Source organism: Podarcis pityusensis (genome assembly GCF_964106645.2).
Source record: "Podarcis pityusensis genome assembly, chromosome: 7".
Taxonomy (NCBI): Eukaryota; Metazoa; Chordata; class Lepidosauria; order Squamata; family Lacertidae; genus Podarcis; species Podarcis pityusensis.
In genome coordinates, this window is record NC_138031.1 from 30,306,336 (window position 1) to 30,326,372 (window position 20,037).

General features: G+C 42.5%; 2 protein-coding genes and 1 long non-coding RNA gene across 4 annotated transcripts in view; 2 read left to right on the forward strand and 1 right to left on the reverse strand.

Moving 5' to 3' along the window:
- LOC308481336 (tumor protein D52-like) overlaps positions 1-3,348 on the forward strand; it is a 34,852-nt gene extending 31,504 nt beyond the window's left edge. For both annotated transcript variants that reach the window (XM_081013658.1, XM_081013659.1), the window contains 2 exons: positions 659-707; positions 1,823-3,348. In XM_081013658.1, coding sequence (XP_080869784.1) covers positions 659-707; positions 1,823-1,939 — 166 coding nt within the window. In that variant the 3' untranslated portion in view covers positions 1,940-3,348. The remainder of the gene's footprint in view (positions 1-658; positions 708-1,822) is intronic.
- Positions 2,151-6,395, reverse strand: LOC308481422. The gene is made up of 2 exons (XR_013988664.1): positions 6,244-6,395; positions 2,151-4,517 (listed from the first exon to the last, which is right to left on the reverse strand). It is a non-coding gene; the product is annotated as an uncharacterized lncRNA (long non-coding RNA).
- A 367-nt stretch (positions 6,396-6,762) lies between these two features.
- Positions 6,763-20,037, forward strand: part of MRPS28 (mitochondrial ribosomal protein S28) — a 41,484-nt gene continuing 28,209 nt past the window's right edge. Inside the window, exons 1-2 of the mRNA XM_081013683.1 lie at positions 6,763-7,058; positions 13,346-13,527. Of these exons, the coding sequence (XP_080869809.1) occupies positions 6,924-7,058; positions 13,346-13,527 (317 nt within the window). The 5' untranslated portion in view covers positions 6,763-6,923. The remainder of the gene's footprint in view (positions 7,059-13,345; positions 13,528-20,037) is intronic.

Genomic DNA, 20,037 nt, shown 5'->3' on the forward strand with positions numbered 1-20,037 from the left:
TATGTGTGTGTGTGTGTGTGTGTGTGTGTGTGTATTAAAAGTTTCATTTAACATATGTGCTTCTGCATAACTGCAAATACTAGAGGGGAACAGGGAGTGGAGAAACAAACACAAATAAAACAAAGGAATAATTGGAGCTTTAAAGTGTGCTGCCTATGGCTCCTTGGCAAATGGGGTTTTCATTTGGTGTATTATATATTTGGTGCCAAATGCAAGGTGGGATAGGTTACACTCCAAGAGTTCAGCTGATTGGTGCTGGCTGAAGCTCTTACTAAAATCAGCTGCACAGAACTTTCTTTGCAGCCCAGTTTGAGGTTAAGCTGGTCTGTGAAGAGTAATGTTTAATCTGACAAAAGAAGATTGAGGTGGGTGGCCTAACTTGTCTGGCAAGTGCCCCCGGGGGAGTGTGTGTGTCAGAATCTGGCCCACTGGCCAGATCTAGTTCTCTCTCCCCTGGCATATAGGATTGTACTGGAAAATAATTAAATATAAAAAGGAAATTGTATAATTGGAATCTTGCAGGCTGCTGACTGGCACCATAGCTGCATCTTAAAAGTACTGTTCTGCTTTTCAAGTTTTTCTTTAAGTGGTTTGCCATTGCATATACATTTTCTAAGGCCAAACAAGAAATGTAACTCTTGTTTTCTTTCCTGAATAGAAATTCCCCAACATTCAAGTCCTTTGAAGAAAAAGTGGAAAACTTAAAGGTAAATCTAACAACAAACTTCATTCTTAAAATAAAATTTTAAAATTAGCTGAGATTTCTAAGAATCCTTGATCTGTAGGTATTCTGCTTCCTTGGAATACTGGAGAACATTTAACTACTATGGTGTCTACTACCAGTACCACACTGTTGGGAACTAAATGAAGTTTAATTTCTGCATTGTTGGAAGAGAAAACACAGGACAGGTTATTGGTTCTTAAGGGGACCAGAATGAAGTGTGCTCAGTAAAAACAGCCTGAGAAATGCATTAGCAGGACAGTGTTAGTTTCCCCCTTTCTCTCCCCATATATCAATTTGAAGCACAGTTGAACTCTCAGGAAGTCAAACTTGCATTGAATTAGGACATTAGCTTATACAATGCCTTGTGTGCACCTACACCCTGAGGATATGCTTAAGGTAGGCTACTAAAATTATAACTGATTTAGATAGATTTTGTACACCCATAATATCATCATTATTATGTGCCTTTTAAAATAACTCATGACAGTATAGAAAATAAATGTTGCTGGACAGTGTTTTAGCTACTGACCTTAACTGATTTTTTTTAGTATGTCTGTCCAGGTGTGGCATTTCTGCAACCAGAATTATGCAAATTGGCATAACCATCTTTCTACTTTATCTATAGGGCACAGAGATGGTTGTTTTAACATGTTGCTTGCACGTCAAATTGGGGATTACATCATTTATCTACCTCTGGTATTTTACTACAAACTTTCCTCTACTATTGCTGGGGCTAAACTTAAATCTGTATGCTAAGATGCTCACGTGTACACACTTTATTCAGTTGTATCAACCTGTTTTTCAAAAGCTCAGAACTTAAACTGTTCCCAGTAGAAATACATAATGGATTTTAAATTGCACCATTAATTACTGCATGAAGAACAAAACTATTCTGTATTCAGGTTTCTGCTTTGGACATTGGGAGAAGGAAGTTTCATAATTGTGAGACAGCTATGGAAAGCACCTGTGTTCCCTTGCTGTCTAAACTTGGATTGGACAGAGAGAAATAATATTTGGGTATATAGCCATAGGCTGTTAACCATAATTGCAGTTTAACTTCTAAAGAGTGTAATCTGAAGTCTCTAAATCTCTCTTCAGTATAAGGTTGGGGGAACCAAGCCTGCTGGGGGTGACTTTGGAGAGGTCTTGAACTCTGCTGCCAATGCCAGTGCCACAGAAGCTACTACAAAGCAGACAGAAGAGGAGACTCAATGATTGTCCTGCCTTCCTTGTGCTACCCACTGCCAGATGCTGCAAGCAAATGCTGAAGCACAACATCTCTGCTGTAGACTCTTCCAGGATGTCCTTCTGTTTAGCACTTAGCTTTATAGCTGTTCAATGTAAATCGTTTCTATAGGTTCAGAGTATTTTTGAAACCGTAAAATACACTCTTGCCTATGTTATCTGTGGGATGGGGAATTTTTATGCATTTTGAGTATTTAAAAAGATTTATTTCTGGTCCAAAGAAATCATTAAGGTTTTACAAAAGGTTTAGAAATGGGAGACTCATCACTGTATATGATGGATGCTGGGACGAATAGCAGTTGCTTCATGCCATGTCTCTTCATACTTAATTCACTGCCAAAACCTTTGAAAACTTCATTGTTGTTTTAAGTGTGTACCTTTAATTGGTTCTGTTGCAAGAGGTTCCACAGGCAGAATAAGTTTGCTTTGATATTGCAATGTTAAGTTATCAGTGTATGTGTTGTGGTCTTGGTAAGTGGACACTGAAAGTAGGGTGATTCCAACAAACATTCACTATTTTTATGGTTTCCCTAAAAAAATAAAAACCCTGATAGTAAACTTCTCTGAACAGTTCCAACTAGCAGAGATGATGTTTTCTCCTGGGTATTAGAAGTTGACTTCCAAAATGTAAAATGAGTCAGGCTGTTAGCATAAATTATATAGGCTGAAAGCCTACTGCAAAGGGAGTGGTTTAGAGGCACCATACTTATAAAAATAAAATGGTTGCTCCCTTCCACTTGCTAGTTGATGAAAAGGAACATTCAACTAAAAGTCCATGTTATTTCTGCTGCTTATAACACTCCCCCCTCTCAATAAATCAATAAAGTAAGTGTATGGTACCAACAGTGCAGAGTCGGCTATGCATTTCCATTTGGGGGAAATGCACATTGGAATGTAGGCAATATAGACCCAAGCTCTGAATTGGCTGCAGTGGAAGATTGGAATAAAATAAAGTGGGCAATCTCACAGCCTGGAAATACAAAAATGACCACGGTCAACTCCTTCTATGCTTAAAAATGTTCTCTTAACTAAAACCTGTTGCTGATCTTGTAAAAAGACTTGGCTTCCTAGAAGCTAAATGCACTCCCACCTTGTATGTATACTACGTGCCTGCATTAGACAAATTTCTGGCACACTGTAAGGTTATATTTAGGAGAAGTGTTTTGCCACATTAATCACAAAGCTTGAAATGAACTAGAACACATTCTTAAAAGGTGCATTGCAATCTAGGCTTCATCTTTATAGCTGCACCAGAGCTGCCACAAATAATGCCTATTAAGCAATTTTGCTGTATTTGACAGCGTTCTGTAGCATTTCAGATTTAGCCTCAATACTTGATTACTTGTTAAAATAAAAGCATTGTCTTCTCAAATGTAAAATGCTACTTTGAGTTGGCTTGTGTCTTTTAAACAAGGTTATCCTTTTCAAATGAAGGTCTCAATTAGAGCTTCTAAATATGCATTTGAGAGACCACTTCCTTTCTAGATGGGGTTGGAGGAAGAGCAAGCATTTTGCTCACTGATTCAACCTGGGCACCCAGATATTGTGATGGGATGCTGTTTTTAGATCATATTCTCAAAAGTCACGTCTGGACATCAGTTTCCGTTTGGATCCATTTTCAGTTTCAAAGAATGGTCATATACCAAGTAAGTACTGGAATTCCAGGATTTGATTTGGAGAAAAAAGTCCAGAGAATTGGGTGTCAAGCTTTGGGTCTTGATTGTTATTGAGTGTTGTTATACTTACCTGTCCCCCACCCACAAGGCTTACTCTGTCTCCAAAAATATTTAGGTCTTACACACTGTTTTAAATATAAGGAACTTAATCATATGCGGGTGGCGCTGTGGTCTAAACCACAGAGCCTAGGGCTTGCCAATCAGAAGGTCGGCGGTTCGAATCCCCGTGATGGGGTGAGCTCCCGTTATTTGGTCCCAGCTCCTGCCAACCTAGCAGTTTGAAAGCATGTCTAAGTGCAAGTAGATAAATAGGTACCGCTCTGGTGGGAAGCTAAGCAGCGTTTCTGTGAACTGCTCTGGTTCGCCAGAAGTGGCTTAGTCATGCTAGCCACATGACCTGGAAGCTGTCTGCGGACAAACACCGGCTCCCTCAGTCTATAGAGCGAGATGAGCACGCAACCCCAGAGTCGTCGGTGACTAGACCTATCGGTCAGGGGTACCTTTACCTTTTAATCATACCTAAAATAGGCTAGTCTCACAGTAGCCACAAGGTGGAAGCACTTGAACAAACTATTTTAAATAAAGCTATTGAGATAAACCATTATATTTACAACAGCAAGAGGGCGTTTTGTTTTCTAAACTTTTGAAAAAGTAATGTCAGGCAGGTTTATGTCTTGTGCTGAAACCAACCAAGCATCTACTTCTGTTACTTTAATATCCCAATTTTTCCGTAACAGAAGGGTCACAAGTACAGTACATAACTATAGTCCTCTGCAGTCTTGCTCTGCTAGTGCCATAGGGTTAGACGCCTGTGCACAAATTCTTGGGAATCAACAATTTCTGTTTTCCCCATTTTTGCATTGAAGTTAGTCCTGTTTAATAAAACAGTATCAGTGCAATGGAAAATAGCAAACATGATACAATTCAAGGTGGTATGATTCTTAAAACTTACACTATGATAACATTCAGTATAGTGCACCAACCTATATCATCTGCTTATATAAAGTATTTGACACTGTTCTTCAAAAGTTGACTTAGAACTTACCTAGATTTCAAATTCATGTGGTAAACCCTTGTACAGTGGCACCTCGGGTTACAGACACTTCAGGTTACAGATTCTGCTAACCCAGAAATAGTACTTTGGGTTAAGAACTTTGCTTCAGGATGAGAACAGGTTCTCCAATATTGTGCTGCATTTTGGAGACTAAAATAGAGTAACGGGAGGCCCCATTAGCTAAAGTTGTACCTCAGTTTAAGAACGGTTTCAGGTTAAGAACGGACCTCTGGAACGAATTAAGTTCTTAACCCGAGGTACCACCGTAATTCATTGTTGTTGGACTACAGCTCCCATTATCCCAGGCCATTGTCCATGTTGGGTAGGGTTGATGTGAGGTGTAGTCCACATGCAGGACCGTAGGTTAACCACCCTTGCATTATAGTAACTAACAGATCCATACTTGGGGCCATTTGTGATAGTTACCCACCCTTTCCCCACCTTCCACTTCCTCTGGCACATGCACCCCTCTGACCTTAAGAGTGGTGATGTCTCTCAAGTAACACTGGGTTTTGGAGCACAAGGGTATATGCACAACAAATCTAGCTCTGTTTTAGTCTTCTCCAAAATGCAGCACAATATTGGAAAATCTGTTTTGGTTCAGGGTCCATTACCAGAGGCCTGGGGTATATGCTCATGGCAACCTGATCTATAGAGGCTGGTCAAAAGCTATATATACAAAACTGAGCATACCATGGGGCAGACTGAAGCAGGCATATTGTTTGTAAGGAGATTTCTTCTTCTTGGTATGCTACTGCTGGTTTAACAGTGACAAGACTCCACATCTTGCCTGCCTGGCTCAAGAGGGTCATAAAAAGGAGCAAGCTGGGTTAGGCCAATGGCCCATTAGTCCAGCAATTCTTTCTCGCAATGGCCAGCCAGATGCCTATGGGAAGCTTCCAAACAGGACCTGCGTGCAACAGCACTCTCCCCACTTGCTGTTCCCAGCAATTGTTCTCCACCAATCTAGCAGCAACAAAACAAAGTAACTCGGGTGAAGGAGCTATAACCACTGCCAGTAGGGGAATTGGACGAGTAGGAGTGGCAGTGGTGGTGAAATCTCTTGTGCTAGCCCTGATCTCAGCCTCATGTACCTCATAAGCTTGTCAGGAGGATAAAGGGGGCCAGAATCGGGGATGGTACCTTAAGCTTCTTGAAAAGGTGGAATATACATACTAGTAAGTGGCTTCATTGGGGCTAAAGTTTGTAGACTAGAGTCGTACCTTGATTCTCGAACGCCTTGATATTCATCCGTTTTGGCTCCTGAACATCGCAAACTGGGAAGTAAGTGTTCTGGTTTGCGAATGTTCTTTGGAAGCCAAATGTCTGACACGTCTTCTGATTGAGTGCAGGTAGCTCCTGCAGCCAATCGGAAGCTGCGCCTTGGTTTTCGAACGTTTTCATAAGTCAAACGTTTGAGAACCTGTATTGGTATAATTTTACTGCTATTTTAAGTAGCATTGGAATGATTTTACGTTGTGGGATATAGGACATAATAAAATAATAAAGACAGTAGCTCTGCATATTCTCCCTTTTCTCCATACCCTGTCATAGGTGAGATCTGCAACAAAATGTTGCAGTGTCGGGATGCTCCTGTGTGGGGCTTTAGGCCCTGTTCCAGGATTCTCCAAATCATACTTTGCCCTCTTCCTTCCACCCTTGGTCAGCATCTAGTGACCTATTCTGGGGTTCACCCCCCCCCAGGTTTTTTTGGGGGGGGGGCATTTTTCTGCTCTTGTGTTCCAGAGCTTGCTCCTTCCTCCCTCGTGTGTTTCTATATAAGGATCTACATTCTACAATGTCTAAATGGCCTATTAAGAAACTGGTAGCTACAGCTCCTATAAGTAAATAAGCAAGCTTGCTGTCTGGTTTAAGCGCATGCGCGGTTCTCTCAACAGGCTGTCGGCGTTCACAAAGCCAAGACACTTAAGCCCCTTTCCGCATCGCGAGCGCGGTCGGCCACGTGACGAGATGATGCCTGGTGTGATTTCTCCTAATAAGGGAAGGGACGGGCGTCAACGGCCGTCGCTGACGCGCGGGTTGGTTGCTACGGAACTTCATTCGGGCGGAACTGCAGTGAAAAGGGTTGTGCCTCCCTAGGCCACTTCCGGCGCGAGGCCCAGATACGTTTAAACCTTTCTGCCTCGGGGCGGGTTTTGAAAAGGGACCGTTTCCGGCGCAGGAGGAGCTTGGCTGACTGGAAAGCGCGGGGCAGGTGTTTGCCATGGCGGCGGCCGTTATCGTCGCGAGACACCTGAGAGCCTCTTTGTTAGAGACGCGAGTACTCTGCGGGGCTGCAGGAACGGCAGTTGGCTGGCGGCGCCAAGGTCTTTCGGGGCCAGGAGGCGGCGGAAGCCAGGTGCGGCGCGCGCGGACGTGCATCCCTTCTTACCCTCCCCCTGCTTCCTTTTAGCATGGCTTGAGTTTGTTCCGGGGCGGAGGGCGACAAACCCGGCCCTGCTAGTGGACGTGTGGCAGTGGATGCTTTTTTGTGCGGGAATCTCCCTTTCCCTCCTCCCAGTCCCTTCTTTGCCTCTCTTTTTCCTCTCACATTTACTTCTGAGAGGAACTGCCTGGCCACGTGTGTGCGCGTTTACTCGGAAGCCGGTCCCGCAGAGTTATATGGAGTACAGTGGTACCTCAGGTTAAGTACTTAATTCGTTCTTAACCTGGAACTGTTCTTAACCTGAAGCACCACTTTAGCTAATGGGGCCTCCTGCTGCCGCTGTGCTACCGGAGCACGATTTCTGTTCTCATCCTGAAGCAAAGTTCTTAACCTGAAGCACTATTTCTGGGTTAGCAGAGTGTGTAACCTGAAGCATATGTAACCTGAAGCGTATGTAATCTGAGGTACCACTGTAATTAATTACCCCCAGGTAAAATGCACAAGAGTTGTAGCCTTAGGTTTCCACATTTGCATGTAGGTAAGCTCGTCAAAAGGGACGCGGGTGGCGCTGTGGGTTAAACCACAGAGCCTAGGACTTGCCGATCAGAAGGTCGGCAGTTCGAATTCCCGCGACGGAGTGAGCTCCCGTTGCTCGGTCCCTGCTCCTGCCAACCTAGCAGTTTGGAAGCACGTCAAAGTGCAAGTAGATAAATAGGTACCGCTCTGGCGGGAAGGTAAACAGCGTTTCCGTGCGCTGCTTTGGTTCGCCAGAAGAAGCTTAGTCATGCTGGCCACATGACCCGGAAGCTGTACGCCGGCTCCCTCGGCCAATAAGGCGAGATGAGCGCCGCAACCCCAGAGTCGGTCACGACTGGACCTAATAGTCAGGGGTACATTTACCATTTAAGCTCGTCGAACGTAGCGGGACTGGTTTCCAAGACGGGAAGATCCGAGTCTGTGCATGTTTACTTGGGAGTAAGCCCCGGTTATTGCCCAATGTGGCTTACTCCCAGGTCAGAATGTACATGGCTGCAGTCTTGGTAGGTAGTGTTAAGTAGGGATGAGCGGATTTCAAGCTCGTAGAATCTACTGAATAGATTTCTACTAGAATGCTGCGATCCACCAACTGGAGTGGTGGATCTGTGAGACATATACTAATTTGGGCGTTTAGATTACTCACATGTAAATTCTGTTTTGTTGTTCAGGGAACCTTCATGAAAAAGAGTGCTCCGAGCTTCAGACCTCTGTCAAATATGTGGAGGGCTGTAAACAAGATCAAAGTGGTCAGGGCTTGGCAGTGCCCCCCCCCCCCGCCATCAGCCTGATTGTTTACACACGCATAATTTGACTGCTTAAATAGGTCTTGTGAATTAAATAATTCTGAGCCCAGGAATTTGTTTCGAGTACCAGAACAAAATAGAGCTCACACTTTTTTTGGCCCTTGGTTTTTAGTATTCATGATGAAACCGAATTAGTACTCACGATGAAGCCAAATTTTTGGAATGCAAGCTCCTTCATTTGGGTATATTTTCTTATACTTTTTTTATTAAAAGCAGACAACACCATGGGCAGGATATACATTTTTATATAAACAGACAAAATAAATAAAAGACTGCAGTCTTCAAGAATCACCACCACTGAAGTAGGCATAGCGCGCAAACTAATCTGAATAAGTGTGCATAGATTCATCTTATAAAACACATTGAGTATTTGTTTCTAGCTCTTTTTATCAGCTGATATGCAATATTTAGGTTTTAATTAGAAAAGAAAATTTTACAAAGAAAATGTAAAAACTAAACTTTTCTGTTTAGTTCCTCTCAGGAAACAGCACTTTCTAACAATTCTCAGTGGCTCAGTTTGCACAATCCAGACATGCATTTCATTGGGCAAATACATATTTTTAACCTAGCTTTTAATGGAGTTGTACACAAGACTGAAGGTGGCGCTTGGTCCTGGAAGTCCTTTCCAAGTCACAGCTTGGAATCTTAGGGTATTCAAACAGTTGCAGCCATCCTCAGATGTGTGCTCAAACAAGCATAGCATATGAACCAGGCTATATTTCTGATTGTGACAGCTGGGAAATATGGCTCTGGTCTCGCAGACTGCTGCTAAATATACAATCTGGTTTGTTGCTTTGTACTGAAAAACAGTTGGACCCACTTAAATCTGTAGAAAAGTAATTTTGTGGAGCAGCCCCAAATCTTCTCCAAACAGCTTCTTAATGTGTTAGGGAAAAAATGTAACTTGGGAAGCTTTTCTTTCCAGAGCTACAAACTAGCTATATTTAATCTCCAGAAGTCTAAGAATGAGGTGAATATTTCTTGGACAAATACATTAATGAAGTACATAAAATATGAGGCCCCGTCTTTAGGTTAAGAAGTGACACACAAGAAAAGAAAGGGGGAGAGGTTAGAGGTATGAGATCAGTTAGAGAGTAATAGATTGGTTAGAGTAGCATGTATTGGCATACTTTTCTTTGCATATATCTGGTTTGTGTCAGCTACAGATATGTATAAAAACATACCTTTGCAAAACTTCATTTTATGCATGTGTTTATTCTTGCTGTGTTACTTGCAAATAACCCCACAAAGGGTACTTCTTTTTTAATGGCAAACTGGGGGCTGGCAGAGGATGGAGGAAGAACTGCATTTCTATACTAAATGTGCAGCAGGAGGAGGAGGCTCTGTCTTGTAGCAGCCCACTTGATTTCTATGGTGTGAGCTGAGAAAGGATGTTTAAATTGTTAGTTAATTGTTAGCACTCCATCTACCCTCTGCTGGCCCACTCATATGCAATTCCTCATCATATTTGGCTATCTGTTAGTGCCTAATATTTATACTTGCCTTTATTTCTAATTCAAAACTGGTGATTTGTTTGTAACATGACACACACAAGTGGTATGGTATCTTGGATAAGAATAGTTTGGCTTCAGATTTAGCTGACAAATTATTCTAGGTCAATACTTTACTTAGGTTGCTCCTGCTGTTTGTTTTCTGTCGGCACGCCTAAAACATCAGACTGCTATTTTTAAAGCAGTGCTAACAAGGACTAGGAGTGGTTCTCATGTCTCTTACTGGGTTGAGTTGTATCTATGTCTAGTGTTTTCAGCATCTAGGTGATATTTTTGGTTTCATGCTTCAGCAAATGTTCAGATTGTCCATTGTATATTGTTCTTCCGAGTCAGAATGTGTTTGTATTCTCATTACCTTCAGTTCTCACCTTATTAACTTCATTTGCTGTTGGCTTGTGTATACATATAAAATGTACACACACTAATATGTTTATTGACCACCATGTGCCAAATAATGGTACAAAATCTTTTGTCAGATAAACCAAGTAGTTTCTAAGGCAGAAGGAATAGTTTCTGTTGTTGCTGATATGTGCTAGCATAGTTATTCTTTTGGTTTTTAAAATTCTGTTTACCCAAATGTTGATGACAATGTTCAAGAGAGGTTGTGTACTTGTAAAGCAGAAAGGTGCTAATATATGTTTCCACTTGGCTTGTCACTTAAAGCTTGTTACTCAGTTTGTTTGCACTTTTTTATACAGAATGCTGAGTTTCATTCATTCTATCAATATTATGTTAAGTAATATATGAACATTCAAAGTTTGTCTTCGTATTTACTCCAGCCATGTAGACTTAGAACAGGGTTGGCGAACCTTTGGCCCTCCAAATGTTACATATCTTTTACCCATGCTGGTTGGGGATGATTGGAATTGGAGTGTAACAACTTCTGGAGGGCCTAAGGTTAGCTACCCCTGGCTTAAAGGGAAAAACTATGTTGTTCTCATAAATCTTCTTTTCTTTTCTTGGTTATGGACCGGATTCTAGGACTCAGTTGAGTTGGCATCCTAACCTCAGAGACATTTACTTGTCTTTGTGCATTTGCACCACTAGGATAGCTTTCTTAGAGGTGTGATAACTTTCCTGTTTTCTTGTGGCTTTATTAGCTGCTAGGATGATGCAAAATGGGATGGTTCAGGACAATGTCTTTTGTATGCCATTTTTTTTTGTACCATGGGTGTCATGAATGATCGACGTGAAAGTAAGGAAAATATGAATATCTGGATGTCACCTTTTCCTTCACTGTTAAGAAAACATAAGAACAGCCTTGTAGGATCAGGCCACTTGCTCATGTAGCTTAGCATCCTGTTTTTACAATGGCCATGCAGATGCCTGTGAGAAACTCAGAAGATCTCTTTCCCCTCCTGCAATTTCCAACAACTGGTATTCAGAAACAGTGGAGACAGAGTATAGCCAACATGCCTATTAGTCATTGATAATCCTTATCCTTATTCTCCATGCAGTTGTCTAATCAGCATTGAGAGGGGTTTTTTTTACAATCAAGCGGTGTATAAATTTTATGAAACAAGCAAGCAAACAATCCTCTTAAAGCTAAGTTGTTGGCCATCAGTGTCTCTTGTGGGATCAAATTCCATATTTTAACCCTGTGCTGCATGAGGAAGTACTTTATGCGTCCTGTATCTTCAAACATTCAGCTTTACTAGATATCAACAAGTTCAACAAGTTCATGCTAATTAAAAATGTTCTAAATTGAAACTCTACACCTGGCAACAGAATTCTGAGGGTAGATTTACATAATTAGCTTTTCTACCATAAGCTGCCCTTTGGCTGCAACTTTATAGCAGCTCCTTGTTTATCTGGCCTTGTGGTAATGCTCAGTTTGATCATATCTCAGCTTAATTGAGCCAAGTGATGAACATTCCTTTTGGTGTGCATACAGGCAGGCCATTTTGCTCCTCCCATTGTGGCAAGAACACATAAATCAGGAAGTCTTCACTTAACTATAGTTTTGCCCTGTTCTGATCTTTTGAAGTAGCCCACAAGGCTGGGCAGGTGAGCAGTTGCAGAACCTCAGAGAGCTCTGCCTGTGACAGAGGTGGACTGAGACCTTCTGAGCTTTTTCCTTCAGTCCTCTTCTAGGGTCCATTCCCTTCATGAGAACTGCAGTCCTCAGAGCAGGATTAGGGAATATTTGGCCCTTCAGGATGTCCAAGGGTTCTCCACCACTGCCTTAGAGGAACTATGGGTCATACGTAGTGCTGCAGCTCAGCTGGTGCAACAAACTTCAGTGTGTGCAATGCACCTTTCTTTTGTCCCTTCCAGCCTCCTACATGTCCCCAAAACCAGCTCTGGGAGGTTGGGGACCCTCCAGAGCACATTTAGGAGGCACTAGGCAGGAGGGAGAAGAGGAAACAGAAGTCCCATTATAGCAGTTGAGCTTTCTGGCACCTAACTATATAGATTTAACCCAAAGTGCCTGCCAATGGGTGCTTCTTCACTCTCTGTCCCGTTGGACCTGCGTAGTGGGTTGGGAGGTCTTTGGTTCTTCAGACCCAGGGAAGAAGGTACCTATGAGGATTCCATTTCTATCTCCATCAGGCCTAGCTCTGTTAGTTCTGGTTCATGTTGCTCCTGCCCCTCCAGTTCTGGATTTAGTGATCCCCTGAACACCAACATCAGGCTCAGAGTTTGACTACTTAGCTGGTGAATCTGCAGCCTCCAACTCTGTGTCTTGATTGCCACTAGGCTCTGAGGTCATGACAGGTTTCCTGTTTTGCCCATACCAGAGAACTATGGTTAAAAGCTTCGGAACATGCCTGGATCGGAAACCATGATTGGAAGTTGGTTTGATATTCTGGCTTGCTCCCAAGCTGGTTCAAACAAAATAAGAAGTTCTGCTGACACAGAAGTGAAGGGACTGCATGTGCAGCTGAAAGGCTCATTCATATATCAGCCTGTGCTACTTCCTTGATAAGAAGTTTCAGTAGAATCAGTCCCAATCAAGTAAATGTCCTTGGCTGAGGGGTAGCCAATATGGTGCCTTGCAGATATTATGGGCAACAATTCCCATCGGCCCCAGCTAGAGTGATCAGTGGTCAGGGATGATAAGAGTTAATAGTTCACAACATCTAGAAGGCACCTTGGTGGTTATCCCAGCTTATTACAGCAGTTGATAGGTGACGTGCTAGTTAACAGCACCAATCACTCATTCGGTGTGAGAGTGAATTACTCAATCCCAGTCTTTTCTCCACATAGCAGGTTTTAAAAAAATAGCATCGGTATTTTTTTTACTGTATATAGGTGGATCATTGAATGTAGGCTATTTCTGCCTATTGTTGTCTCTAGATTGGGAATAAAATGATCTAAAACAAAAGTATGCTTATTTATTGTTTTGTTGAATGAGCTGGTGCACCAAATGTGTAACTTAAAGAAAAATTAATATTTTTTTATTTAGGTTCCTTCCAGGAAGGCGGAATCCTTTGCATCCATGTTGAGGCGCTCTCCTTTAATTCAGATGGGACCTTGCAAAGACAAAATTGCCATTGGAGAAATTTTCCACATCACAGAAGATGATCTGTATATAGATTTTGGTGGCAAATTTCATTGTGTATGCAAGCGACCAGAAGTAGATGGCGAGTAAGTAAAACATTCATGATGGAAGTTTAGGGAAGCTTTTAATGTTTAACAGACCATTGTATTTTAATATTTTGTTGGAAGCTGCCCAGAGTGCCTGGGGAAACCCAGCCAGATGGGTGGGGTATAAAAATAAATTTTTATTATTATTATTATTATATTATATTATATTATATTATATTATATTATATTATATGTGTGATAAAAGTTGAATATTCATGTATTTCAGACAAGTTCACCCTCAGATATTGAAACTTCACAATCACATAATTGCCTTAAAAGTCTGTTTTTTCCTTTTCTTTCCAGCTGCTAAAGGGAAGTGACGATAAAATATACTTTGCATTTAATGTCAGTATAGGAACCTGTTCACCCCTCTGCCTCTTAATGAGGCAGTACAGGTGTATAATTTTTGTCCTGCTTGTCCTGGCTCCAGAAGAAGGGAAGGAGCTAAAACAGGCAACTATGGCTAAATATTGCTTTTAGTACTTTTTAAATCTGCTCATAGTGTTGCTGGCAATGATCTCCTGCTGCTGTCACATGTGCTCCTGCATTCTAGCAGGAATTGCATGAGGCATCAGATGGGCCTCAGGACGCAGAATGGGTGAAGGAACAGGGTAGAGTAGAAAGCAAAATGAGTAAAACAAGTCTTAACAGAAGAGAGAAAAATGATTTTGGAGAGAGGCCCTTCCCACAGATCTCTATGCTGTTCATGGGAAGTTAGGGTTTGAGATGGTTCTGGGAAGTGAGGTATGGGGAGCAGAAGGGAAATGAGAGCTGACTGAATTGAAATAACTAGACAAATGTGGCTCTGGGTCTCTGGTTTTAGATAATTTTGCCATGCAACAGTGGGGTCAGATAAGATTAAAATATACATACCAGCTATTTCCTAACACTGTCACATTCAAAGAGAAAGAGTTACACTTTGAATTCTCATTCCAATGGGTACTGGGTCTATTTCCTGTGCTTTGTCAGCAAGCTGAGCACATGGCTTTAAGAGTGGGTAACACAGTCCATTTCAGAGGATCTGCACTAATTGCTACAGTCAACTGGAGTAAAGCAGACTTGACTCCCTACACAACCCCACATTGATGGATGAAAGGATGGGAAGCTGGGAGAAGAGTTTCTTATCTTTCTGTCCATCATTGAAGTTGTTGTTGCTATTGGAGGGAGGGAAGGAAAGGCTGGGAGTGGTAGGCAAGGTTGGTTTGTGAGGTCAGGAGATGAGAAAATGGGAGGGAGAAGGGTTGAAACACTTTCCCCACCCCATGTCCCCTAACATGCCTGTGAAACTTTATAATTCTTTAGCTAGTTTACAAGTAATAACCAGTGACTTAAGTGAAATACTTTAAGTTAAATAAATTTGGTTAAAAGTCTGTGCAAAAGGTAAGCAATTTAAATGAAAACTTGTTTCAAAAATAGAGTCTGTAAACCAGGATTGTAAACTATAACAAAAAGGTTTTGTTGTAACTTGTTCCTTTCCTCACTGGATGGAATTCCTAAGCTTTGTAAAATATGTTAAATAGATGTGCTGACTTACACCCTTGCAAGCTCTTTTCTTTTTAATAATGAATAACCAAAGCTATCAGATTATTAACAGTTTCTTTTTGTGTGTGTTCATTTTTCCTTAACTTCCTCCTCAAAAGAAAAGGTGGTGTGAGTTTCAGTGACTTGAGATGGTTGCTGGCAAATAAAGTATGTAATACTTGCGCTTCTAGCCGCAAACTACTGAAATCCCAGAAAGAAATCTTTGACGTTTTTCCTTGTCCTGTTTCTGTATCATAGAAGTGTATGTGTTTTTAAGAGAATAGCTGCTATTTTATATTTAAAGAAGTTTAAATTCAAAGAGGGTAGTATTTTAGAGCTGCTGTTACACATTCACCATAGCTTTTAGTCTAAACAATGCATGTGGTGCCAGTATGTCTACTGTCAAGCAATAGACAGCTTTTCTTTTTTTTACAGCACTCACACATAGTAGCTGTGTGATTGCAGGCTGAATCTATGCATTCTTCCAGCAAATAACTCCCCAACTTTATTTATAGCAGTATATACTTTGGAAATTATAACTCTTTATCTACTGTGGACATCATATTATTCGCTTAGTTGCCTTACAGTGTACTTTTTGTTTTGCCACCCACTTTGTTGTTCTGAAGAAGTTATTTTCAGCCGCAAATTGAGGTGCTGCTTTCTGTGGCTTGGTATTCCACAAAAACACTGTTGCTCAAATTGCTGAGACCATGAATCTGTACCCATTTTTGGAGTACGTCTTTGTTTAGCGCTGTAGACAATTAAGCATTAGCTAGCAGAATTTACATCTTGGAGCCAGAGTGAAAGTCATTGCAAAACACAATCCATCAGTATTGTCATTGTACTTGAGGGTCTACTCAGTTTTTTCTAAATGAACTCGTATCCTTTGCTTGCACATGTAGATGCACTGTTGAACTGAACTAAATGTTAACCAGTTCATGGCACCTCAATAACTTTGGCGACTCCCTAAAATATTTCATTTCAGGAGAACTTTGGCATCCCAGCTGGGGCAGTGGCTAGGAATATATCTCTTCCCTTGTGCCACCTTTTTCCTATGGCCTCTAGAGGCTGTACAGGCTGGGACAAAGGTGGTGCTTCTATCAGTGGTGAATAGAACTTCCTAGTTTTCTGCCCTTGCCAGGTCAAGGACATCTGAGCAGAAAGATAGGGATAGGGTCACCAGATTTATGTAGCCATTTCTCTCTCCCCCCGCCCCTGCTTCACACCTTCTCCCCTATAGAAAATAAAGAGAAAGAGAGAGATTATGGTGGCATGGATAGAAATAAGGAATTTCCTTGTTTACTTTTGGCTCTGGCTGTATGTGACCTCCAACCAGTTCCCCCTGAGGACCCTTAATAACACAGTTTCAATGAAGCAGCATTAAAAATGGGGTCCGGAGAGCCAGTACTAACCAGAGAACAACTCATAATCATAGGCTGCTTTAAAAGAAGAGTCTTTAAGTGCTGGTTGAACACAAAGCGGAAGATGATCAAACCTCTTGGGACAGCAAGTTCCACATATGGGGTGCTGCAACAAAGCAACCATTTTTGCATGTTGCCACCAAACATGCCTCAGAAATGGAGAAGGCCTCATGTTTTCTGGTTCCACATTTGCTTTTTAAAAATTGGGAGAAAGGGGTTCTGGGCTTTGAGGGCTGGTTAGCTGCTTGACTCTCCCTTGCCCACCTACTCACCTACCAAGGAACTGCTCCTGCTCAGGTGAAGAGGCCTCCCATGTCCAACTTTGGGAAGGAGGCAGCAAGGCTCCAGAATCCTGTCAGAGCATCACGTCTCCTTCCCTAAGCTGGGCAAACACTTTCTGGGTTTGGGGAAGGAGGCGCAATGCTCTGATGTGGTCCAAGAGCCTTCCCACCTCCTTGCCCCTCCCCCCAAATGTGGCGGTACTGCTTACCATTATGTAGTGCCAGAAAAAAGCACTGGCTGTGTAGTCTGAACCACTTCTACTCAGAAATAATTCGGTAGGACTAACTCCCAGGTAAATGGGTTAGGATTGCAACCTTTGTGCACTTTTAACACTCAACGTCCCAGGACTTTGCAGTTCTCAGATGTCTAACAAAGCAGTAATGTACAGAGGCACCAGGATTAACAAGAGAGAGAAAAATCAGGCAAAAGTGAATCTCAAGCTCACATCCTAGTGGTAGAAATTGTTCCAAGTCCCTGCTGCTGGATCTTCAGGGGAAGAGCAAAGGTGCTGTGGGAGTAATTAAGGTGGGAGAGAGTCAACTGGTGACTTTAGGCTTCTCATTTGACCTTGTCATGTGCACATGTCATGTGCAGAAGAGAGTGCAGCGCCATTCTTCCTCCTTCACTTCCTAGGCTCTTTAGCCCCCATTGAGCCGGGAACAGTGGCTGAGGACAAAAGCTGTATACACTGTACAAACAGAGCACCAAAGCAGCAGTACACTGACTCATTCTTCGCTCTGTGTGAGAACTGAGGGGGACTCTATTCACTTCCTTTGTGCTGGTGTCTGTCAACAGCGCTGTTTGAGGCAAGGCCTATTGTGCCGGCCAATGTTTCTTATTGACCCAAGTCTGTGCCTGCAATGTTCCCAGGGTCGAAGTTGCGAGTGAGAGAATGTTTGAAAAGGGGTAATCATAGGGTAAATGCATTTTGCTGCATTGTCATCTGACCTATTAAATCTAAACTGTGGTCTTTGTTAATGCAAACAGGTAATTATGTAGTCACAGCTGCAGCTATTGACATCTGGTTACCGCCCTAAGGGGGGAAAATAGGTGGTTTTCTCTACAGTGTCTAGGTCCTTGAAAGCTTGACTTTAATGATATTAAGTGGAAGTAGAGGATGGATTAGTGAGACTGACAGGTCAACAAGGTAGATACTTTTATACATGTAAGGGGGGAAAGCTGTGATCACTGATATGAACTTCTTCATCCTACCTGTTTCAGCATTTTCCCATTGCTGTACATTTGGCTGTTTTGTATTTCCCGATCTAGTTTCTCAGTGACTGTGAGCCAAGTTTGGGGAGTACATTTTGTATCTTGCCTTCCTGCCTCTTTTCATATTCTAATACCATTGTCACTTTCTTTCTTATAACTGACTTACTGCTGTAGCACATATGTATGTTATACCATCCCTCTAGGCTGAGCTGCTAGGAGCTTAATATTTATAGCATTATTATGCGTAAGTTTAAATCCTTAAGTGGTAAGTGTGCTAGGGTGGTAATAGCATTCCTGGCAATAAATTATTTTTATTGCAGCTGCCTTGCTTTCAGCATAAAAAAGGTTGACATTCATGGTACCAGTTGAAAATCCTCCAATGTAAAAGCCTGTTTCCAGTGTATTTTCCAGGGAATTTTAAAGGCAGATGTTTTGAAAGTCACAATTCTCCTCAGGGCCTAATAATGTTTGTTGCAAGATTGGTGATGAACTTGAATTTGGAAAACAAGGCTGTAGTGAATGTAAAGTCACATATAATTCTAGCTCACTTGGATCAGCAGCTGAAGAAGGAGCAAAAAGGGTTTTCTTGTGTGTGTGTTTCTTTGTGGCTGATTAGCTGCTCTCCCTGTGCAAAGGTCAGAGGGGGCAGTGTTTCTGTTGAGGTAGGTGATTAGCTGTGGGAGGAGCTTATCAGAGCTTGCAGGGCAGCGGCGCGCACAGTTTGATCCATCTTTTAGATTTAGGGGAGCTAGTCTCAAACGTTTGTTGGGGGAGACCTAGGGTTTTTTGGGGGGGGAGTTATTTGTCCTGTCTTCACGCTTTTTATGATGGAGGACCGCTGTAGCCACCCCTAACGACACGTTCTCAAGATGGAGGGGGAGGGAACAGCTGCAGTCGCCTGCGGTTCCTGCGCAATGTTTGCCATCTTGCCAAAGGTTGCAGGCAGCTTTACCTGCAGCAATTGCATGTTGATTGCCCTCTTAGAAGACAAAGTCCAGCAACTGGAGGAACGTGTAGCTACGCTCCAAAGAATTAGAGAGCTGGAGCTCTAATTGGAAGCAACAGAGCACACCGTCTCCACCAAGGAGGAGACAGGGGACTCCCCTTAGAAGGAGGCTAGTTCACCAACACAGGAGCCAGATATATGGAGAAACGTGACTCAAAGAAGTAGGAGGCCCAGGGTTCGCTCTGATTGTTTAGAAATACACAATCGCTTTGAGGTCCTCTCCCCTAGCATGGAAAACGAAGAGCAGACTCCATTTCAGGATTTCTCCCTCATTACAGTCGATCAGGTATATGAAGATGAGCAGCAAAGTCAGTCCTCAGGGAATGTGCAGGCGACCTTGGAATGGACAGCTCACAGAAGAACCCCGACCAAACCTAAGAGGAGGCATGTAGTGGTGATAGGGGATTCCCTACTGAGGGGAACACAAGCAGTGATCTGTGGGCCTGACAAAATGTCTCGGGAAGTGTGCTGTCTCCCCGGGGCTAAGATCCAAGATGTAACTGAACGACTGCAAGGAATCATAAAACCCACTGACAAATACCCCTTCCTCTTGGTTCATGTGGGAACCAATGACACTGCAAGCAATAGCCTCCAGAAGATCAAAAGAGACTACGAGGCTCTGGGCAGGAAACTGAAGCAATTAAATGCACAAATTGTCATCTCATCTGTCCTCCCAGTTGAACGACGTGGCCCAGGGAGAGAGGGAAAAATAGTGGAAGTGAACAGCTGGCTTCGCAAATGGTGTAAACAGGAACGGTTTGGATTCTTAGATCGCGGACTGCAGTTTCTTGAAGATGGACTTCTGGCAAGCGATGGGCTGCACCTCACAACGGTTGGGAGGAATGTTTTTGCCAAAAATCTCAGAAACCTCATCAGGAGGGCTTTAAACTGACTAATGTGGGGGAGGGAGACAGTGCTCCTGAAGGTAGGAGTCTATCAATTGATGAAGATGATCATCCAAATGTCATAGACCAAATGGAGCAAACAGCACGCAGACCTAGTGGTGGGAGGAAAAAATCCTTAAATAAGAGACACGGGGGGGGGTGATTAATGGACTTCAATGTCTGT